General features: G+C 38.8%; 1 protein-coding gene across 1 annotated transcript in view; it reads left to right on the top strand.

Moving 5' to 3' along the window:
* The window catches only part of LOC136002114 (atrial natriuretic peptide receptor 2-like), a 184,365-nt gene that overhangs the window by 132,871 nt on the left and 31,115 nt on the right, over positions 1–20,379 (top strand). Inside the window, exon 2 of the mRNA XM_065656947.1 lies at positions 18,888–18,984. Coding sequence (XP_065513019.1) covers positions 18,888–18,984 — 97 coding nt within the window. The remainder of the gene's footprint in view (positions 1–18,887; positions 18,985–20,379) is intronic.

The following is a 20,379-nucleotide window of genomic DNA, read 5'->3' as shown; positions in this document are numbered from 1 at the left end:
TAGTAAGGAAACCAAGAAAACAGTCCTGGAAACCATTTGATTGCTGCATGACTGGTAAATTCCTGACAGGTGTTTCTAGATTTTCAAATGCAGTCCCTAGTCATTCCCTGGGAAGTCTGACTGGTGCCAAGTAGCTAGCTCAATGTCTTGCATGTTTTTGAATATTTTTCTTTGCTGTTATTTGTCCTCTAAGAAGAAAAGAAATAAGAAGCTTTGAACTAGTTTGCAAGGAACAAGTTTACCAGCAACTTCCTGCAGCATTTTGGAAATTGGTCTGATTTGTTTGGCTTTGTTTTCTTTAGACACATCATTTGCTTTCTTCATTCTTTAATATGTAATTTTTGGCACATGTTCTAATTTTGTTAGAATGTGATATTTCCTTCAAGCCGCATTGTAACTGAAAGGCAAAAAGTTTGTGTAACAGGCATTCCCTTCGCAGTCATTTAATTCAATATGCTAGTACATCTCTAAGAAGCTCAGTGTTCCTAAGAATCTATGGACATTGTATGAATGAGGTAATATTTTCATCACAAGTACTTTAAGGTGCTCCTACTGCCAATCTCACAGTCACCACATAAATTAAAGAAGCAGTGAATTATACAAATTGCATTTCTGATGCACTGCAAAACCAATGTATGTAATTTATTAGATTTTTTTCTCATGATGGTTCACAAAAGCTGCATTTCATGGAAAGAACTGCATTTATTTGTGTTTGTGATAGGATGATATTGTTTCTCCAGTTTTAATGGTTGTGTGGAACCCTGAGATGTTTGGTGTCACCAAAATATGTTCCTTATGCTTGCTCTTGCTTCTTCAGTATTTTCTATTTCACAGTTCCTGCAGAGGATGGTGTTTATTTCTTACTGGTATGTTCTCGTTATGTGTAAAAAAACCCCAATGGATTTGCTTCTGTTTCCACTTTTACACATGTCCAATAGAACCACATAAAATTTACTTCATGACTCCATGTTTACATTTTTCAACTAAACTATTTTTATCTGACAATCCGCAACAGCTAAGTTGATGGCTGCTCGTACTACACCTCATGTTGTTGTGGTTTAACCAGCAAGCAGCTAAACACCACACAGCTGTTCACTGCCCGCCCCTCCGCCCCGTGCAGTGAGGTGGGAAAGAGAATCCGGAAACAAGGTAAACCTCATGGGTTAAGATAAAGGCAGTTAAACAGGACAGAAGGGGGAAATAATAATAATAGTAGACTATATAAAACAAGCGATGCACAAAGCAATTGCCTACCACCTGTCAGACAATACCCAGCCAGGTCCCAAGCAGTGGTCCCTCTGGCCACCTTCCCACAAATATATACTGGGCATGATGTCTTATGGTGTGTAATATCCCCTTGACCAGTTTGGGTCAGCTGTCCTGGCTGTGCCCCCTCCAAGCTTCTTGTGCACCTGGCACAGTGTGAGAAGCTGAAAAGTCCTTGACTACTTGGCAACAATTAAAACATCAGTGTATCAACATTATTCTCATTTCAAATCCAAAACATAACACTATATCAGCTACTAGGAAGAAAATTAGCTATCCCAGCTGAAACCAGGGCTCCTGTATGAATTTTAATTCCTTCCACTCTTCCCAGTGTGTAAATCAAAGCATCAAGGGACTAGAATAAGGTATTTAAATTTTAAACATACCAGTGAGAGCTGAAAGTGTGCTGTTGATTCAGAATACTATTTACCTTTTTTCTGTAATTCCCCATTGTGTCAGTTACTATTGAAAAATAAAATGGCAAAACAGAAGCTGAAGCTTCAGTGGATGGAAAACCAGGGAGTGCCATGAAAGCCAGTGTACTTCTGTTGACTAGATGAAAACACTAAATTTCCAAGATTTCTGGTTTTCGAGTGCTCAAGCTGTGCAGAATTCCAGTCAGTTTCAATACAAGCAAGTGGCTTTCTCACCAAGGACTGAAATATAGCACTCACCATGCACCCTCAGCCTGCACTGTGGTCTCTAACAAGCCACTGAATATTTCCATGCCATTTTCTTCTAGCACAAACCCTAAAAAGGTCACATTTTATTAAGCGTTGTTCTTTAATACATGGTAGACTATTTTGAATCATATCACAGAGCCAGTTTTCAAGAGGCAGTCTCAGAATGTTACCTCGTGTATAGACATGCAAAGCACTAATGAACCTCTTAGGATGGACACAAGTATCATCCAGGTACTACAGTGGCTGAGCAGTGGTTAGCAGGTACAGCTTGATATGATATTGCCTTATAAAGCAGAAAGTATCCTCCTTGAAGGACAAACTCTTATCTTGTGCACTACTAAGGCAACTGCATACTCTATAGAGTTATGATCTGCAGTCACCTCATTTAAAATAGAAATTATTATCAAAGCAGACACACCAACCAAGAATCTGAAAGGCAGGATCGGTTGCCCTTAACTGTCAATTGTTTATGAAGGAACTTCCACTTTCTACCAAAATAGATAACTATGACCTTGCTATTTTGTATCTTTACAGCAGGCAGTGACACTAAAACCATTCTCAAAAGGCCAAAAAAGGTTACAGGTAAAGCCCTATACAGTGCAAGGAAGGGAGGGTTTTTTTTTTTCTCGGTTCAGCACTTCTCACAATGTGTCATTTCTTCTTAAAAAGAACCAGACCCAATAGGAAATTACTAAAATAATAAAACATCCTAAAGAAAGTAGGGTTTTGAATGGGGTTCTTGGAAAATGTCTGGGGCTACAGTTTGACTCCTTGTGGGGAAGAAAAGGGGTGTTTCCCAGGCATTAAAAATTGGCTTCTAAGAGGGAGTGAAAATAGATGATAATAAACACTTGCTATCTATGTTAACCATAAACTAGTTGGAAGCAGGCAGCTGAATTAAAAACAATATTGGATACTAGAAGTTTTAAATTATGTTCAGAATCTCTGGTACCTGAGCTCATTTTTAGGAAAGAAGTCAAGAGTTTATACTGGATACTGAATTTTATTTAATGACAGTTTGCAACAGCTGTCTGTATATACACATACACACACTTGTAAGGAGTCCATTTTATTCTTACTTTTGTTCTAGAGCATTACTAATTCATAATGTATAGTTGCAAATAGGCTCTAGAGAGCCACGAAGAGTTAAACACATAGCCATTTTTTACAATTAATAAGGATTTCTACCTGAACATTTTCCTGCAGGACTTATGTTGAACACAAAGTCTTTATATGAATTCTAAAAATTTCAGTGTATAAATACATGTTATAGTTACATGCCATATCTCACCTTAGTTTGGAACTGAGAAGCCAGTGCAGCTCAGCAACAATCAACATTTAACCTTTATAAAGCATTTTTTCTAATCTCTAGGTTGTTATTTAGTCAGTTACTTGCAGCCTTGTTTCAAAAATAGGAAAGCTGAAGATGCTCAAAGTTCAACAAATGACACTAACACAGAGCAGGTCTACAGCAAAGTTGGAACTGTTCTTCATGTCTTCATGTCTACATGCCCAAAATGTTATATTAGCACAAGGCCATATATATTTTTGAGATAGATACAGTCACAGAAGTATCCCACCAGACCATTCAAAATCTGATCATATAAAGATATCAGTCTCCTTTAGGTTTTCACTGGCAATGGCATCCTTGGAGCATTTTCATTTCAATCATCTGAGTCAGTGGTAACAGCCTGTGGACTGATTTGCCATTCCCCACCTTTGTTTCTTTCCTCTAAGGAGTTTTGGTCTGTCCACTGTTAAAGGCTTCCCTTAGTTATAAACTCTGACAGAACCCTCAACTGAGACTAGGATTTGAAAATTTAAGACTCAAGCTTTTGAAATGGCACCTCTACGGATTGAAATACCTGCATCATTTACTTAGAAAGAGAAAGCTTGCTTTGTAAGGGCATTGAGTAGGTCTCCTACTTGTAAATTAAGATCCATTAATTTGAGAGTCCTGTGTTAAGCAACTGTCATAAGTTTATGTTAAATATCTGCATGAGTACTGTGAACTGCCTCCTTGGCATTGTTTCAGGACGGGTTCAGTAAAACTACTGCAATCACTCCACTATGCTTAGAGAGAGGTGGCACATACCGTAATACAGTTTCAGTAGCAGCCAAATTATTAACCCTTCCAAGTACTCGTTTTCTGTAATTAAATGTGATGAGCCTCAGTTTGTTTTTTTTTTTCCTCCGGGACAAAGGGTTTTGTCTGTTTGTTTTCATTTTCATGCCCTAGAAGCTTCAAAGCAGATAATACAGGATCACCCCCTTCCTGCCTCTTCTAGTTACTGGCAATGCCCTCAGTTTTTGAGGCACCCTGGTGGTTCCTAGGATCTCTGTAAATCACTGTTCATAAAAGAGAAAATCAGACAATTATGTCCCTTCCATTAGTCCTCATCTCCTAGAAGTAATTTTCCTTTTTTCTGCAGAAAATAGCTCTTACAGTAAGTGCTGCTGACAATCTTTTAAGGAGCTTAAATCTCTCTTTTTCTCCTCCCCCCACCCCCCACCCTCACCACCTCTCTCAGCTTTAAATGAAACAGGTAAAAACAAGATATAAGTGAAATCCATAAGACCTAAGCTGATGAAAACTGAGGCTTTTCAAAAATATATTACATGCTCCAAAGAAAAGGCATTTAAGCTAGAGTTAGAAAAATACCAGCAAATGAATTTTACAAGTAGTTTTTTACCAAATTTTAAATTAAGGTGAAAAAATGCTGAGAAGAAAATTCAGATATTCTTGGTAATTGAGATAGGCTATATTTTCCCTGTAATTTAGCAGAATAATAAAGTCCAACTGCTAATAATATTTTTTTTTAAAGTTAGAAAAGTCTGGAAATAATTATAGTGGCACCACGTTGCATCCTGGGACAGCTTTGACAAAACTGATTAGCTTATGGAGTGGGAAACAATTCTGAAGGAAACTGCTTGAAGTATCTTTTAGTGTGCTGAATGCCTAATGCAGTCTAGAGAGGGAGAAGTTCAAGTTACAGTTCTGCAGCCAACACTGACTCAAGGTTTGTGAAGCCAATAGAAAGATATGAAAGCTTAGAAGTTTCTCTATTCTGATTTATCCACATCTTTAAAATCTAGTGCTGTAATACAAATTTATTGCTTATATCTATTTCCTTTCATTCAACACTGTGAGAAAGCCAGCATATAAAACTTGTTTCTAAAGAATTCCCTTTCTTGTTTTTGTTCTAGTATGTTTCTAACCATCAGTATTGTTGCCTCTAACAAGTGAGACATGATTCACCACGGAGGCAGAAGTGAGACTCTCCAGTAACAGTAAATTAATATCACATATACAGAATTATGTTTGCGATTCCTTCCGTCCTAGGACTAAAAGAGTTCAATGAGTGTATCCTTGGACTAACTAAAAGTAAGTATTTCTAGAAGAACACATCTTGGCTAATGAAAACATCACCAAAAAAATGAATATGTTAAGAATTGAAACATTTACCCTGGCTAAATCCAAGTTAGTGGGCTTTCAAAAAATTATTACAGAGAATTGAGCAAGATATATCTGTAAAAATATTGCATTACCAGAGTTCCTCACTGCAACATATTAATCATGCATGGTCATTATCATCTTTATTTACAGTTTTGATTTTTCTTTACAGGTCAGGTAGCAACCTGCATTCTCCTTTTGCTGTTGTGTCTAAATGTCCCTGATGTAGATCTGGATCTTCCTCCAACATTCTAAAACTAAATCCCATAGTAATAGTACAAGGCACAGACAGGGCCAGGAATTTGCAAACACAGGTGAAAAATCTGTACTAAGTACGTGACTAGAATTTATTTCACCCATAAGAAGATACTATTTGCATAGCATTGCTTAAAACATGTTTAAATAATATAAGCTACTTGCTTGGATTCTGGCAGTTTGCCCTGAGAGCTGAGATTTCTGTTGTATCAACAAGTGTCTTTTTCACTATTTCTTGTAGATCTCGCACAAGCAAATTCTTTCTGCACACGCTAAAGACAAATGGAGACCCTGCATTCACCACAGAAGGCAGCAATAACAAATATTGATGGCAGTTCTCGTGTGAGACAGAGAAGATGCCCTCAGGGGCATCACAAGGTAAGTCCAGACATGCTTAGCTCTTGTCATTGTTCATTTTATACATCGAATAAATAGTAAATACATATCTCACAATTTTGTATAGCACTTCCCCATTCCTCCTTAGCAACTGAGATTCATTCTTCCTTTAAGGTCCTTTTGTTCCTCTCAACTAAATCACACCAAACTGGTATTGACACTCTTCATCTGGGAGGGCCAGTAAGCCCTGCACCTCTACGTACTTCCTTGCTTGCATATCAAGTGTTCTTCTGCATGAATTCTCACTGCCATCTCCCAGTACTTATGAAATTGCCGGGCCATCTTGCAGTCTCTGCTGTGCCAGTAGCCAGCATTCAGCAAATCTGTTGCCTCTCAGCTATCTTCACCTAGAAAACAGAGTTTCCAGTCATGAAAAAGAGGACAGCATAACAGCGCAGTTGGAGTATGTCTGCATCCCATCAAGGACACCTTCAGCCCAGAAACCTGGTGAAAACACATTTGTTCAACACAGACATACAAGTACATCCTCACTGTATGATGTCAGGCACATGTAAACCTTTGTCCTCATCTTTGGTCCTGCCTGCTACCCTTTACTTTGTTTGCTGTCCTGGATACTGCTTGCTCTGCTTCTTGCTCCTTTAACCACAAACATTTTTGCTATTTAAACTCCTTTAGAATGCATATAGCCTATAGGACTCCACACAGTCCTATTGAAATCATACAAGTCCAGGCAAATATGAAGTAAATTTTCTTCCTCTCTTTCTTCTTCCCAGGCTTTAACATTGATAACTCAACACTTTTACTTGAACAGACTTACCAAATCTTGTTAACACAGCTTTCTGTGCACAGTTACAATACATACATTGCAATACACCATACATGCTGTGAGTATATTATATGATTCTCTTATATATTATGTTTTCTGCTTTAAACTGAAGTGCCTCCTAAGCACACAAGAATGGAGTGAGAAGTGTTGCTTCTCAAGAAATTAAAAGTTGAACCCAGTGGGTATATGCTGTAAACACAGAGCAATGCAGTTAAATGGTGCTGCTAATGATAGGTCAGGTTCATTCCATGGTTGGAAGTGAAAGTGATCTCAGGTTGTTTTTGAGAGGGAAGAGAATCCTCTTTGTGGGACCAGAAAGATCAGATTTTAAATATATCCTAGTCACAATGCACAGAGATGTAGCTGTTTCACAAAAGCTCACTAACTCAGATTTATGGAGTATTTTTGGAAACAGAACAAGGTATAATTTGGTTTAAGAACCAAATTTGTGCCCTGGGTATTTATTGAACCAGTGGTACATCTGAGGAAACAAAAATAGTTGAGTTATCTAAGAAAATGATCCACTTGTGTTTAGCCAAAGCCACACAAGTAATCTTCTCTTCAGCTTTATGCTAGCTGCAGCTCCCCGATAGAATTTCAATTTATATCTCTTACATAATCGGAGCACACTTTCCGGGGAGAATTTGACCCTGAGGGAGGCAGGAGGACTGGAGAGACTTGCTAATAGTCATGTGGTAAAAATAGTCTTTTCATAAGCCCAGCATGAAGCACGGAGAATGCCTTGAAACATGCCCTAGCTAGTATCAGAAATAGCCAAGCCGGAGATGAAAAGCATCCTTCTGCTCAAATGTAAAGGGAAAAAAAAATGGAATATTCTATAGTAGTCCTCATGAGTCACTCCAATGCGCTAATGAGTTCATCACAAACCACCATTTGAAATGGTAGCCCTTTCTCAGCAGCACAGAAGCACACCAGTTCAGTGGGCATTCAGGTTTTCATACAGCCCTTCTCTCCTTAAATGCGGAATATACTAACATGAGTCTCATTTCAGGGTCTCTAGAAGTCAGTCCTTGCAACCCAGTCATTCATTAGCAAAAAGAAAACTGAATAATCCTCATGATCCCTGAGAAGCAGCACTTTCTCCAGGAGTTGGGAGAAGAGCAATTTCTCTGCTGTTTTTGCCTAAACAGCATATCTAGTTTCCCTGTGTTTGCTGCAGGTAGCCTGGCTCTTTAGTCCCCTGTTGTCGGACAATGGTAGATTTGTCCTACTTCATGCTTGGAGGGCTAAGGATTTTGTATATCATTCTTCCAAATGAACTACTTTTATCTCTAAACTTTCCCATCAAGTATGGAGCTGCTTATCCAGCTTCTATGTGATGTAAAGAAGGCACTAATAAGGTGGGGTTTGAGTTCCAACTGAAGTACAGAGAACAAAATATATGCAATTTAAAAGTCACCCCCTATTAATTGGATAAGCACTTGGGGCAAGAGCAGAGGACACACCTAGTCTTTTTATGATGAAGGAGTGATGTTATGAACCAATGCAACAATTTGTAGTGGCCAAGCATTAATAAAAAGCTATAATTGTTAAGAAACTAAAGTGCCCATATAAATTTTGTAAAAATCTCTAAAACCACAGCCAGTCTGAAGAAGATATTTTGAAGCAGGATTATGCCTGGAAATCTGACTAAATCAGTGATAAAACTGTCCACTTTAAACACTACAGAAACTCCAGAAAATGCCAAGATGTTGGTAATGTCTGTGTTTGAATTTAGAATAGGATACATAGAATTCTGTCCTGTTAATTACGTACTTACTACGAAAGCAATTTCTTGTTTGTTTGTAAAGAGTAAGTCCTTTACAATAACCCATCCTTGCAATTAGAAATAGTTTAGCAAAAGCTGCTCTAGGGAGGTATCTCTCTGAGGTTTCAAGCAGAGCATTTACTCTTTCTTTTCTGGGTAGAATTTTGCTTCATTGCATATTTACTCCTGAACTTTTTTTTCTTTCTTTTTTTTTTTTTTTAATGCCTCAGTACAGCTGAGGTGTTCTTGTCAGTGAGCAGCAAGGGCAGAGTTCTCCACAAGGGAGGGAGATCCAGGGTGACAGCAAAGCAGGCAGAGCAGTGTCATCAGAAAAAGGGCCCAAGTCTACAGTGCCTGAAGATGGCAAGCATGGCAGGTCTGGAGATATTAAGCAGAGTCAGCCAAAAGTGGAGATTGACAGACAAGTCCATGGTGATGAGACAAGTCTGAGTTCAAGCCAGGAAGTAAAATCCATGTATCAGGGTCAGAATTCAGATCAACAGGGTACCTGGCCAGGTGTGGGCATAGGTGCAATGTAGCTCTGGCAGAAAACAAATGTGCCTAGCTTAAAAGTAGCTCCTAGAGAAGGGTGGAAAGCCCCTTTGACAGCTTCTCAGGTAGCTCAACCTCATGTAGCTTCAAGGCTGGAGAGCTATACTGTGTTTGCCCTAGGACCAGGCAGCATAGCTTCCAGGAGAGAGGGGTATGCTCAGAGCCCTGATAGCCTTTGTCAGGACTGTGAGTCTTTCCCTTTACTAGTCACTGTACACATACATAAAAAATACAGGAGAATTTTCCAACAAGTAAGTGGCAGTAAACCATGGGGAGATTTGGTAGGCATTAGACCTCTGGCTGCTATAATATTTATGCCTTTGGGAATCTCCTGCTTTTGGAAGTTTAAAAACCAAGGAATTATTATATAGGAATTAAATTATCAGAGGGTTGGAAGGGACTTTATGATCATCTAGTTCCAACCCCACTGCCACGGGCAGGGACACCTTCCAGTAGACCAAGTTGGTCAAAGGCCCACCCAGCCTGGCCTTGAACACTGCCAGGGATGGGGCATCCACAGCTTCTCTGGGTGGCCTGTTCCAGGGCATAAGAACCCTCATAGTGAAGAATTTCTTCCTCATATCTAATCTAAATCTTCCCTCTTCCAGTTTAAAGCCATTACCCCTTGTCCTATCACTACACACCTTTGTAAAAAGTCAATCTCCAGCTTTCTTGTAGGTCTCCTTTAGGTACAGGAAGGCTGACATAAAATCTCCCCAGAGCCTTTTTTCCTCCAGGCTGAACAACCCCAACTCTCTCAGCCTGTCCTCATAGCAGAGATGTCCCAGACCTCTGATCATCTTGGTGGCTCCTCTAGACCCTCTCCAACAGATCCGTGTCTTCCCTGTACTGAGGACTTCAGATCTGGATGCAGGACTCCAGGTGGGGTCTCACCAGAGCAGAGCAGAGGGGCAGAATCATCTCCTTCGACCTTCTGGCCATGCTCCTTTTGATGCTGCCCAGATTATGGTTGGCTTTCTGGCCTGCGAGTGCACATTGCCAGGTCATGTTGAACTTCTCATCAATCAACACAAGCAAGTCCTTCTCAGCAGGGCTGCTCTCAATCCAGAGAAGTGAGGGGTCTGGAAGGAAGTGCAAGATGAGGAGAAATGGCTCAACTACTAACTAATATTTGTCAGAGCAGAGCAATGAAATACTTCATGGCAGAATCATACTGACACCTCATGCTTCTTGTTAACCAAACTGCACTAGAAACCATTAAGTCTAGCACTCTGGAGTGTGCTCTCTCAAGGGAGAGAGATATCAAAAGACAGAATAAAAAGCTAATTAGCTAGTAGCCCTAGGCAATACAGAAGTGAAATAATGGAAAATAAAAATCCTCTTTATAAATACTCACTTACTATGCCTGCATTTCTCCTCGGAGTGTGTTCTCAGGTTCTCCATTCTGGAGGATATAATTGGAAAAAGCAAAGATATGTGCCAGAGCTTTCAGTCAAGGTGAGGCTAAGCCCTAAATCAGATGATAGTTGCATGTGGCTACAGAAGGATACCTTATTTTATCCCAACAAGTAAGTCACATCAGGTTTCAAAACCCAAACACATTTGGGTTTCAAATTCAAAATATTTTTTTTCTGTTTCTTCATCTCTGTCAGCATTTGGGCTCCTGTTCCTTGTGTCAAAGCTACAGTGTGAAAGTTAGATTGATCTCTGTTTGGGTGCTAAATGTGACAGGAAAAGAAGTTGCTGGATCCCCAGTGTTTTATGACAGAAGGAAGGTGTGTCATACTTCAGCAACGAAAGTAATGAGCCCAAAGAACCCTGAATAGCAGAGAAATCTTTTCAGGTTCAGTAGCATGTGAAAATCCTCAGCTTCTCCCACTAGACTAGTTCTGACAGCTAGTCAGTCACAAAACAGCCTACAAAATGGCATAATGCCAAACTGGACTTTTACCAAGTTTGCTTCACTTGAGGCACAGATTTAAAAACCTCATTGAGACAAAGCCACCATCAGCATGAAGACTGGGATGTTAAACAAAGACTGCTTTTACTTCTTTCTGGAAATGTGATTTATTTTAATTCATTTTAAATTTATTTTAATTATATTTTAATTTTAATCAATTTTAATTATAATATGGCAGTGATCTTGTGATTATGATCCTGGGCCGTATTTGGGATCTCTTGTTTACATCCAAAGATCCAAGGAGAAAGTGTTCATTCCTACTGTTGAAATAACTGTTCTGCTTAGACATGCATTTTCTTTAATCACTCTTTATTCCTGTATTATGTTGCTGAAACTAGAATAATCCTTTTTTTCCCTGTGAAAAAATTTGAGAATACATTCGTGTAAGGCATCTTGATACTTGGTAACTGATAGAAGCCAGAATGGTAAAGACTTCCAGCATGTAAAAAGTATACTGACTGTTCTCTGTGTTGTTGGGATAAGTACTGAGCTGAAATTATGGCAAGACAGAAGCAGGTGGGACCATAGAGAAACCTTCTAACAAGGAAGGGTAGTGAAGCATTGGACTACACCACAAAGGGAGGGATAGAAGCTCCACTCCTGAAAGTCATTAAAAACAGGTTAGGCAAACATCTCTATAGCCTGACATATGCAGAAATGATCATGACTTGGGGAAAGGAAATAGTTTGGACCTCTGTTTCATTTTGGAGCTGGTCCAAAGAGATGATTCAGAAGACTAAATGATCCTTCAGTTACGAAGGACCAAGAGACCCCCTGTCTCAGTGACCTCTCGGGTCTCAGGGATTACTGATTTCATGAGACCCTAGAAATGTGGAAGCAATTATGCTTATGGGAGTGTCTTTTTGAGGGAGGGTAAGAGTGTGCACAATGACAAGAAATCTGCAGTGCCAACGTGCATAAAAAAATATGGTCAGAAAATCATTCAAGAATTCTGAAAACAGAAGAGAGTCATGCAGTGAGAAGGGAGGAGGAGAAAAACCCATTAAGACAAAATTTAGATTTCAGCTGAATGCCGCTGCAACCCGTGGATCTTAGGAGTATGATGCAGGTAAGAACAGAAATGTCCTTCAGCTGCCATCTGTCACTGACACCCAGATCCTCCACAGTAGACCTTCAGAGCAGTCAAGTTTACTGTTCTTAAGCACTGCAGACATCTGTAATGTTTCTGCCTGTGTGGGAGGACTGAAAGATGGGAGGCATTTGAGAATATCAGTGATGTTCTGCTCAGTTTCTTCACAAACAGAAAACCCAAATTATCCTGTGCTGAACTGAGACTGACTCTTCTTAAGCCTTTCAGGCAGTCATCCTATCAAATTGAAATTCATTCTCGCATTCTTAGACTTGCTGAATGCCCTTTAAACAACTACAGCATTGACATACTGCAGTATAGTAACAGAAATCCAATTATTTGTTCAAGCAAGTCCCTTGATGCAGAAATCTCTTTTAAGTTATGTACTTAGGCTAGGATTTTCTAAAGGTTAACCTGGATCACTTTCAAAGTGAAGTTCCTGTTGGCTTCTCTGAGAACTGTGAGTTCAATTTTTATTATGCAGTCTCTTTAGAGGTTTTCAGTCATGTGTTATATCAGATCATTAAGACCAGCAGCATTTTCAGCTAGAGAGGTAATAGTGGTTACCTGTTATTTTTCTAGCTGTGAGTATTCTCCTTGAAAAATTCCAGATGTCACCATTCTTTCCACCTTCTCTTTAGAAAAAGAAAAATTACAGACTGCTTTACATGATGAAAATCCTGGAATGTTGCTGTCCTTCCATAACAGCTCAGGTACTGGTCAATCCTCCATATAGACATTAGTTCATATTCTTAAAGAGAAATAATTCTTCTTCGAGTTTGTGACATATCCCAGATGACAGTCTTCATAAAACCTGCAAGGAGTATACAACATACTTTTTGTTTCAAATTGTGATATAGTATTTTCTGACATTGTTGAAATGGATCAGATATTTAAGCTTGTTTAGTGCTGCAGATCAAACCCAAAGTACAGCAATGGAACAAGCATTTCTGTGATGCCCCATGAACTAGTGTGTACCTGCAGAATATATCTATAAAAGCATAAATTTGTTCAGAATTCCTACTAATTTGAGCGTCCAGTGAAGGCTACCTTGCACCTTACCAATGAGTACCATTTGCATTTTTGAGCTTTTTGTGAATTTGTGAGTTATGTGTAACATTGCAGATGGTAGTCAGAAGCAGTTTCTTATCTGTAGTTTTCAGCGTCCTGAATTATGTTTTTACAGATCTCCGTCTCTGATCTGTCATGCTTTCACTGCCTCCCAGCTCTGTCTCTTTGTGTAAACTATGTAACTGTTTGCTCGTTCTGCTGCAATTGAGTTAAGTTGTCATCAAAGATTAATCATCTGACATTAACCTTTCAGATCAGAGAAAAATGTCAGTATTTCTTCTATATTTTATGATTACCATCCTTTTAGCCCAAGGCCTCTTTCTTTGGGAGAGTGTGAGAAAGAAATGGATAGGTACTACGAAGTTAAAGGATGGTGTGTGTGCAAGGCTCAGAAGCTTGCTTACTGCTCTCCAGCATTTTACCAGACCCACACGTATTGCCTGTTCAACACTGCCAGCAAATTGAGGGCACTCAGAACTTCTGAAGCTGCTGATCTACTACAAAACTTATGACAATGTTTAATCTTTTACTTAAATTACAAAGAATTCTGGAGAAAATCTTATGTTGTTTTCTAATCTTGGTGATCTTGCTCAGCTGAGGTCTGAGTCTCACTGAACCACGGGAACATACACATATGTTACTTGAATAAGAGTTTGCACCCAGAAGACATGAGAAAAGATGATGAGAGGGAGGAAAAAAACCCTGGCCCAGTTAAAACTAATGCAGTGGAATAATAATAATATTTTTTTTTTTTTAAAAAAGAGAACAGTTATAACCAGATCAGGCTTTTGATCCAATTGTCCAGTTCATCTCATAAGCAGCAGAAAGCTCGGAGGACCAGCTCCAGAGGGAGAGCACACAAGAAGCCCGCACTGTAAGGCCTCTTTTGACACATGTTCTTATCGAAGAATCATAGAATAGTTTGGGTTGGAAGGAACCTTCAAAGCTCATCTAGCTCAACCCCCCTGCCATGAGCAGGGACATCTTCACCCAGATCAGGTTGCTCAGAGCCCCGTCCAGCCTGGCCTGGGATGTCTCCAGGTATGGGGCATCCACCACCTCTCCGGGCCACCTGGGCCAGTGTTTCACCACCCTCGTAAAAAATTTCTTCTTCATGTCTAGCCTCCCCTTCTTCTGTTTAAAACCATCACCCCTTGTCCTGTCGTAACAGGCCCCTGCTAAATATTCTGTCCCCATCTTTCTTATAGGCCCCTTTTAAGTACTGAAGGGCCACAATGAGGTCTCCCTGAAGCCTTCTCTTCTCCAGGCTGAAGAATCTGGACTCTCTCAGCCTGTCCTCGTAGGAGAGATGCTCCAGCCCTCTGATCATGCTTGTTTGTTTCTATGTGGAATTACAAGACAACATCAACACTCTTTATCTGTGGGGCTGTGTTATGTAGGACAGCAAAGCACTTTCTGCAGACTAAAAATACATGAACAAATGGTCACGGCATCCTGGTGTGGGTGTGACCACTTTCTGTGCTGTGGTGATGTGGCCGTATACCAGAGCCCTGGGAACTTCTCATGGCTCTACAGCGGCTGGGGAGGAACAAGGGTAGGAGGCCACCAGCTGCTGCCACCAAACTCCCAGGTGAGAACCTGAGATCAGGCAGATTCTCTGCTCCACTGTCCCTGAGGACTCCATTTGTGGTGGGTTGTCCGCCGAGAGGAGGCTATCCTGAAACCAAACCGCGCAGAGGAGGGGTCTGTCCGGCGAAGTTCTGCAAGAAAACCACTAGAGGGAAGTGTCAGAGTGCTCTGGTCGTGTCTGCTCTTCACCTCTGCTCGCACGGAGTCTGCCATCGTCTCTGTAAGAGAGACGTTCAGACTCCATAACATTTAAAATGCTTTTTATGAGAGCATACACTCTAGAGCCAGAATAAGATAGATGATCTTACATCCCCTTAGATGCCAGGAGCCTGGAGCGGCTGAGCAGGATGCCAGCCCATGTGCAGGATGAACATACTCTGCGTAGTGGAGTGTTATATTTCAAGAATTTAAGTTTTAGCTGCTGATTTCTCAAATGACAACACAGTTCCAATAAACGGTATCTTTGGAATTTAATAATTTTTTAAATTTCAAATGATCCTTGGTGGTGATTATTTGAGATTGTTTTCTGTTGAAAATATGTGTCACGCTAGAAAATTTAATCTAATTAAAAATGAAGTAGTTTAAACATCTCTGTTTGAACTTCAGCTTGTTATCAAGACAAGAACAATCTGGAAAGTTTGAATGCCATAATAAATAATTTTTTTCAAGGATATTTGAAGCTTTCATTACAGTAATTTTTGTTTCACTATATTGCTGGATATTGCTCTCCTAAAATATCTGAAAGCACATAATTAGCAAATTTTATCCAGTGATATTTTAACTATTGTTATTATTTCCTACAAATATGAATTATTTATATCCTATTTATAAAATTATTACTAAAAATCATAAAAATGCATGTTTTACCAATATCTACAGTGATGTTTTTCATAAAAATTTGAAATATTTTTTTATTTTCCGTCTGTTTCAAAGCAGAAGTTATTAATGAGTTAATGAATAAAATGAAAATGATGTAACTTAAGGGTCCATCTGAACACAACCAACATAACAGAAATAAATCTGTAAACATAAAGTTATTTGATAAACTTCATTTCAACCAGTAGAAATTACCTATTTTTTTCAGATTAAGAGGTCCTTCTAAGAGAAGAAGCCAAAGTACTGTGTTATTGCACTAAGTTAAACGGCAGTAGGCAGAATTTTGTTAATCTATGCTACACTGAGTCTGACTGTGTTAATAAACTCATTGGTGGTACGATGCAATATTAGGATGTTAATGCAAATTATGTGACTGCATATAATTTGCAAACAGAAAAAGGAGCAAATTTAAAGCAAAGATTATTATTGAGATGACATCATCTATTTCTGAATTCCTTTATATACAGAGAGTTGTAGATAGACCTAAAGAATCTATTACCCACTAAGCTGTCAATCCCTTCTTTTTACCAGGGTTCATATATTTGTACTGCAAAACTCTCCTCACTGGTTTTCTTTTTAAAATTTCCAGTGCTTAAATGCAGAGGCGGTAATGTGTTTCTCAAATAGCTGGAATAGATTATCAGATCAGATTATCACCAGCCATTTCAGTCCATCCATCTTTAATTCAGGATTCCCAGACTGGCTGCTCTCCAGGAATTCTGAACTTGGTGATAGACAAGTATCTATAAAGGTGAAGTATGATCTTTACAGTACTTGAATCATGATATTGATGTCATATGAATATTTGACAGTCCTATTAAGGCAAATAGGATCAGTCTGGTAATCTTTTGGCTGCTCTAGGGTCTAACAAGTTGTAATCCTTAGCTTCTCTGCCAACAAATTCCTCATTAAGCACAAGATATCCTAAAACAAACCACCACTAAGACCTCTCTAAGACGTGAATGTATGTAGAGTTCTTTAAAGCAGGTAATTCTAGGGAAAAAAAAGGCATTTGTTTCTCTTATCTTTCCAACATGTAGCCAAACTGAAATACTCTAAAAGCTTCCATATATTGAAACCTACAATTTTGGTGAAATGATCATAATGAAGCACAGGAAGACACAAACCAAATGTGGTTTAGGATTTCACTACAAACATAAAATTTCAGCCTAAAATGTTTGTATTAGTTTATATAAACACCTCTTTTATGAGTGAATCCAAACAGATTATTTTATTATCTACAACCCCTTTCAAGATTAACTGGATGCACATCGTATTTTTTCATGGAATTCTGATTCAATAAATAGTGAAGGCCGAGCATTTTGACTAAGTTTATTAATGTGAGTTAGGTCTGAGAGACAGAATTCCAGAGAAAACCATTCAGGAGAGCTGAATCACAGCTGAAGTTCTGTGTTGACAGTGACTTCAGCAAACAGAAATAGTCATGGACACATCTATGTCTTTACCACACCAGCATGGCCAGGCAGAGTTCTGTTTAACCTATGCATGAAGCAGGACACTTCTCAAGTAGAAGGTGTCCTACACCTCCAGGAACTGAGGAATTGAACTCATAGGCTCTAGTAGAATTCATGTTGGAAGGAATTCCAGGAGATCACCTAGTCCAACCTCTAGTATTACAGTTCATCTTGCATAAGTGACTTTTTCTTGCCTTGGAGTTTATGTACCTCTCCTCCCCATGTCCAGCTGTGTCTCTGTGTTCATTTCCACAGTGTCAATTCATCTGCCTAAGTGTCAGATGCTGCCCAAGTTCAACCAGGCAGTGAAATAAAATCCTCCCATTGCTTTTCCAGCTTTGAGATGACAGGGGCACAAACTTTAGTAGTCTGAGAGCAGAGCTGCCTGTAAGACAAGTGATGATTTTTCAGGTTCAGCAGAAGTGAAGAGGGGTGTTTCCACTCTGCATCAAGAAGAAGTGGGATTGGGGGAGAAGAGGGAAGGAGGAGACAGAACAGCTGCAGCAGCTGGAGTTGCCAGGATCAGCCTACCTGGCAACCCCCCTTTTCAGGCAAGGGCATGTAATTCAGTAGCAATAGCAACATCAGAAGCAGCCCAGACACTTGGTGAGCTGGGTGCATGTCAGGGAGCATGAGAGCTGTCAAAATACCAGCCTTAGGGCTCCGAAGCCTCCTCAGTTTATTGGTAGGTAAACTACATAGATCCACTTGCCGGAACTTATTCTTGTCATCTGTTCATATAGAAAGAACTGTATATGGTTTATTGCAGTGAGACAGCTAGTTATACCAGGCAATTGTAATGTAGAAAACAGGAGTAATAGGAGAATATATTGGGAAAATCAGTTGTATAATTCTATCTTATTCCATTAATAGTGTGATAAGTAATTGTATAATTCCATAGAGTACCATCCTCCAATAATATATATAAAAATAATAGCAGATTATACCAATAGAAACTATTATCTTTTACTGCAAGTGGAATAAGACCAGTGTGCACTATCATAACATGTTCTGTTCTGTTCATATATACCCTAGAATGTATACTTTAATATATGATGAGTATATATATTCTAATGAATGATATGTCTACAGGTATAATGTATATTCTCCTATTGTTGCAATTCAATCTATATGCTGATATGATGCTGTATTCTACCTGTAATAGGCTTATGCAATTTTAATATTATCTGTAATTATATATGTTAACACTTATATAATTAACAGTTGTATTGTGTTATCAAAGGTATAACAGAAAATGACTCATTCAAAGAGTTTAGGTGTAAAAGATTAAAAGAAATTGAGCAATTTGGAGCGGGGTGAGGGGTGCCATTTTAAAAGCAAACAAAAAAACCCCCCTCTTTAAATCAAATGTCTCTTTGCGTATGGTCCTAGAATCACCCACTCTTTGTAGAGAAAGCCTGCTTCAGGGAGACATTTAGTTATGTTCCCTCATTGTTTCATGGCTAATTTCTGGATAGATCAAAACAGTACAAAGATCAAGATTGTAAACACTTAGGAAGCTGTCGTTTTTCACTCCAGAAGTTGAAGAGAGCAATGCCAGGCTTTGTTTCTGCATTTTGCTTGGTGTCTTTAGGAGAAATATAAATTTTGGAGATGGAACTCATGCTTCCTCTATTCCCACTATTTCCATAATGTCTTTTTTTGGGGTCTATTAATATGCTTTTTTTTTTTTTTTCTGGCAGGTGATATTAGTGAAGGGGTGGCATGATTTAGATAACAAAGACTATGACTGTTGGCCCCTGGAAAAACCAGATGAGTATAACATGCTGGACTGTGGAGGTGGGTGAGTCCTAAAGCTGCTCAAGAAAGATAAGCTCTTGCTTGGGGAATGGTTAAAAACCCCAAATTGATGTATTCAGAATAATACCTAACTCATGATGAATGTTATGCTTGTTGAAAAGCATCTGAACCAGTGACAACCTTTCTAGAGAAATAAGTAAAAGAAAACAATGAAAAGATTCTTCAGAGCAATTATTTGTCCAATATTCATGGGTTCCGAAAGAAAGAGTAATAGCAACAGCTGAATCCATTCCCCCAGAAAGAAACTGAAAACATTTTATTTCTCATTAGAAAACCAAATGCAACTTAATCCAAACAAAGCAGGCACAGAGCTCTGCATTGCAGCAAATTCTATTGAGTCATTGCTGAAATTTGGTCACATCATTTCAGAAGTGGACTGTGTTTCAGTGCCAGTAAGAAAAATCACTGATTCTACACATCATGCTTTTCCACTTTGCTCAAACTGTGTCCATTAGTACTTAAAAAAACCCCTTGAGATATTTAATCACTTATTCCAGTCAGTTTCAAAAATGAATTTACATGACGAAATAATAAAAAATATAATAATTTTGTGTGTTGGAAATCAGTTGTTTGAGATTGAAAAATAATTAAAGAGCAACTGAAATATGGGAAATTCAATTTAAATATGAGAAAAATCTTTTGTACTGTAAGGGTGATCAAACAGTAAAACAGATTGTCCAGAGATGCTGTGGTTTTTCCATCCTTGCAGATTTTCAAAACCCAGCTAAACAAAATCTAGAGCAACCTGCTTTAGGTCACCTTGCCTTGAGCAACACAGGATTGGACCAAATGATTTCCAGAGGTGCCTTCCAGTTTCAATTATTCTGTGATTTTGTAACTCTGAAACTGATAAGTGACATAAAGGAACACCTTTTGTGTTGTAAAATATAAGACCGGAGACAATGTGTTTCAGTAGTTTATTTTTAAAAAAACAAGAACACATGAGAAACTAATACAGATAAAACACTCCAGGAAAAACACTGCTGGGTTGCACTCTGAGATCAATATTACAATTAAACATTTTTCAAAGAGTTCTGTTGGAACAGTGAAATTTAAAGACTATCTGGATGATTGTCAACTGAGACTTTTATCGCTGTATGAAATTGTTATTGCTTTAACATTGAAACAACTGTTTGTTGGAACGGATTACTTGCTTGAAGCTCTTCTTACTAATAATCAAAGTGTGAACTGAGTACATGGGAAACTAATATGAGTAGGTTGCTTAATTAACACATAACCTTTACAACCAGTTTTAGAATTAACTCCAAGCTCTATTGTGCATTTTTCTGTAGTTCTTCCCTGTAATCCTCTGGGCATTGCTAAAACCAAAGCAAAAGGCATATACTGTAGCCTCATTGCTGTGGATTTAGCATG

Source organism: Caloenas nicobarica, chromosome Z, assembly GCF_036013445.1.
Source record: "Caloenas nicobarica isolate bCalNic1 chromosome Z, bCalNic1.hap1, whole genome shotgun sequence".
Classification (NCBI taxonomy): domain Eukaryota; kingdom Metazoa; phylum Chordata; class Aves; order Columbiformes; family Columbidae; genus Caloenas; species Caloenas nicobarica.
Note: the sequence above shows the minus strand (reverse complement) of the source record. Positions and strands in the feature narration are given on the sequence as shown.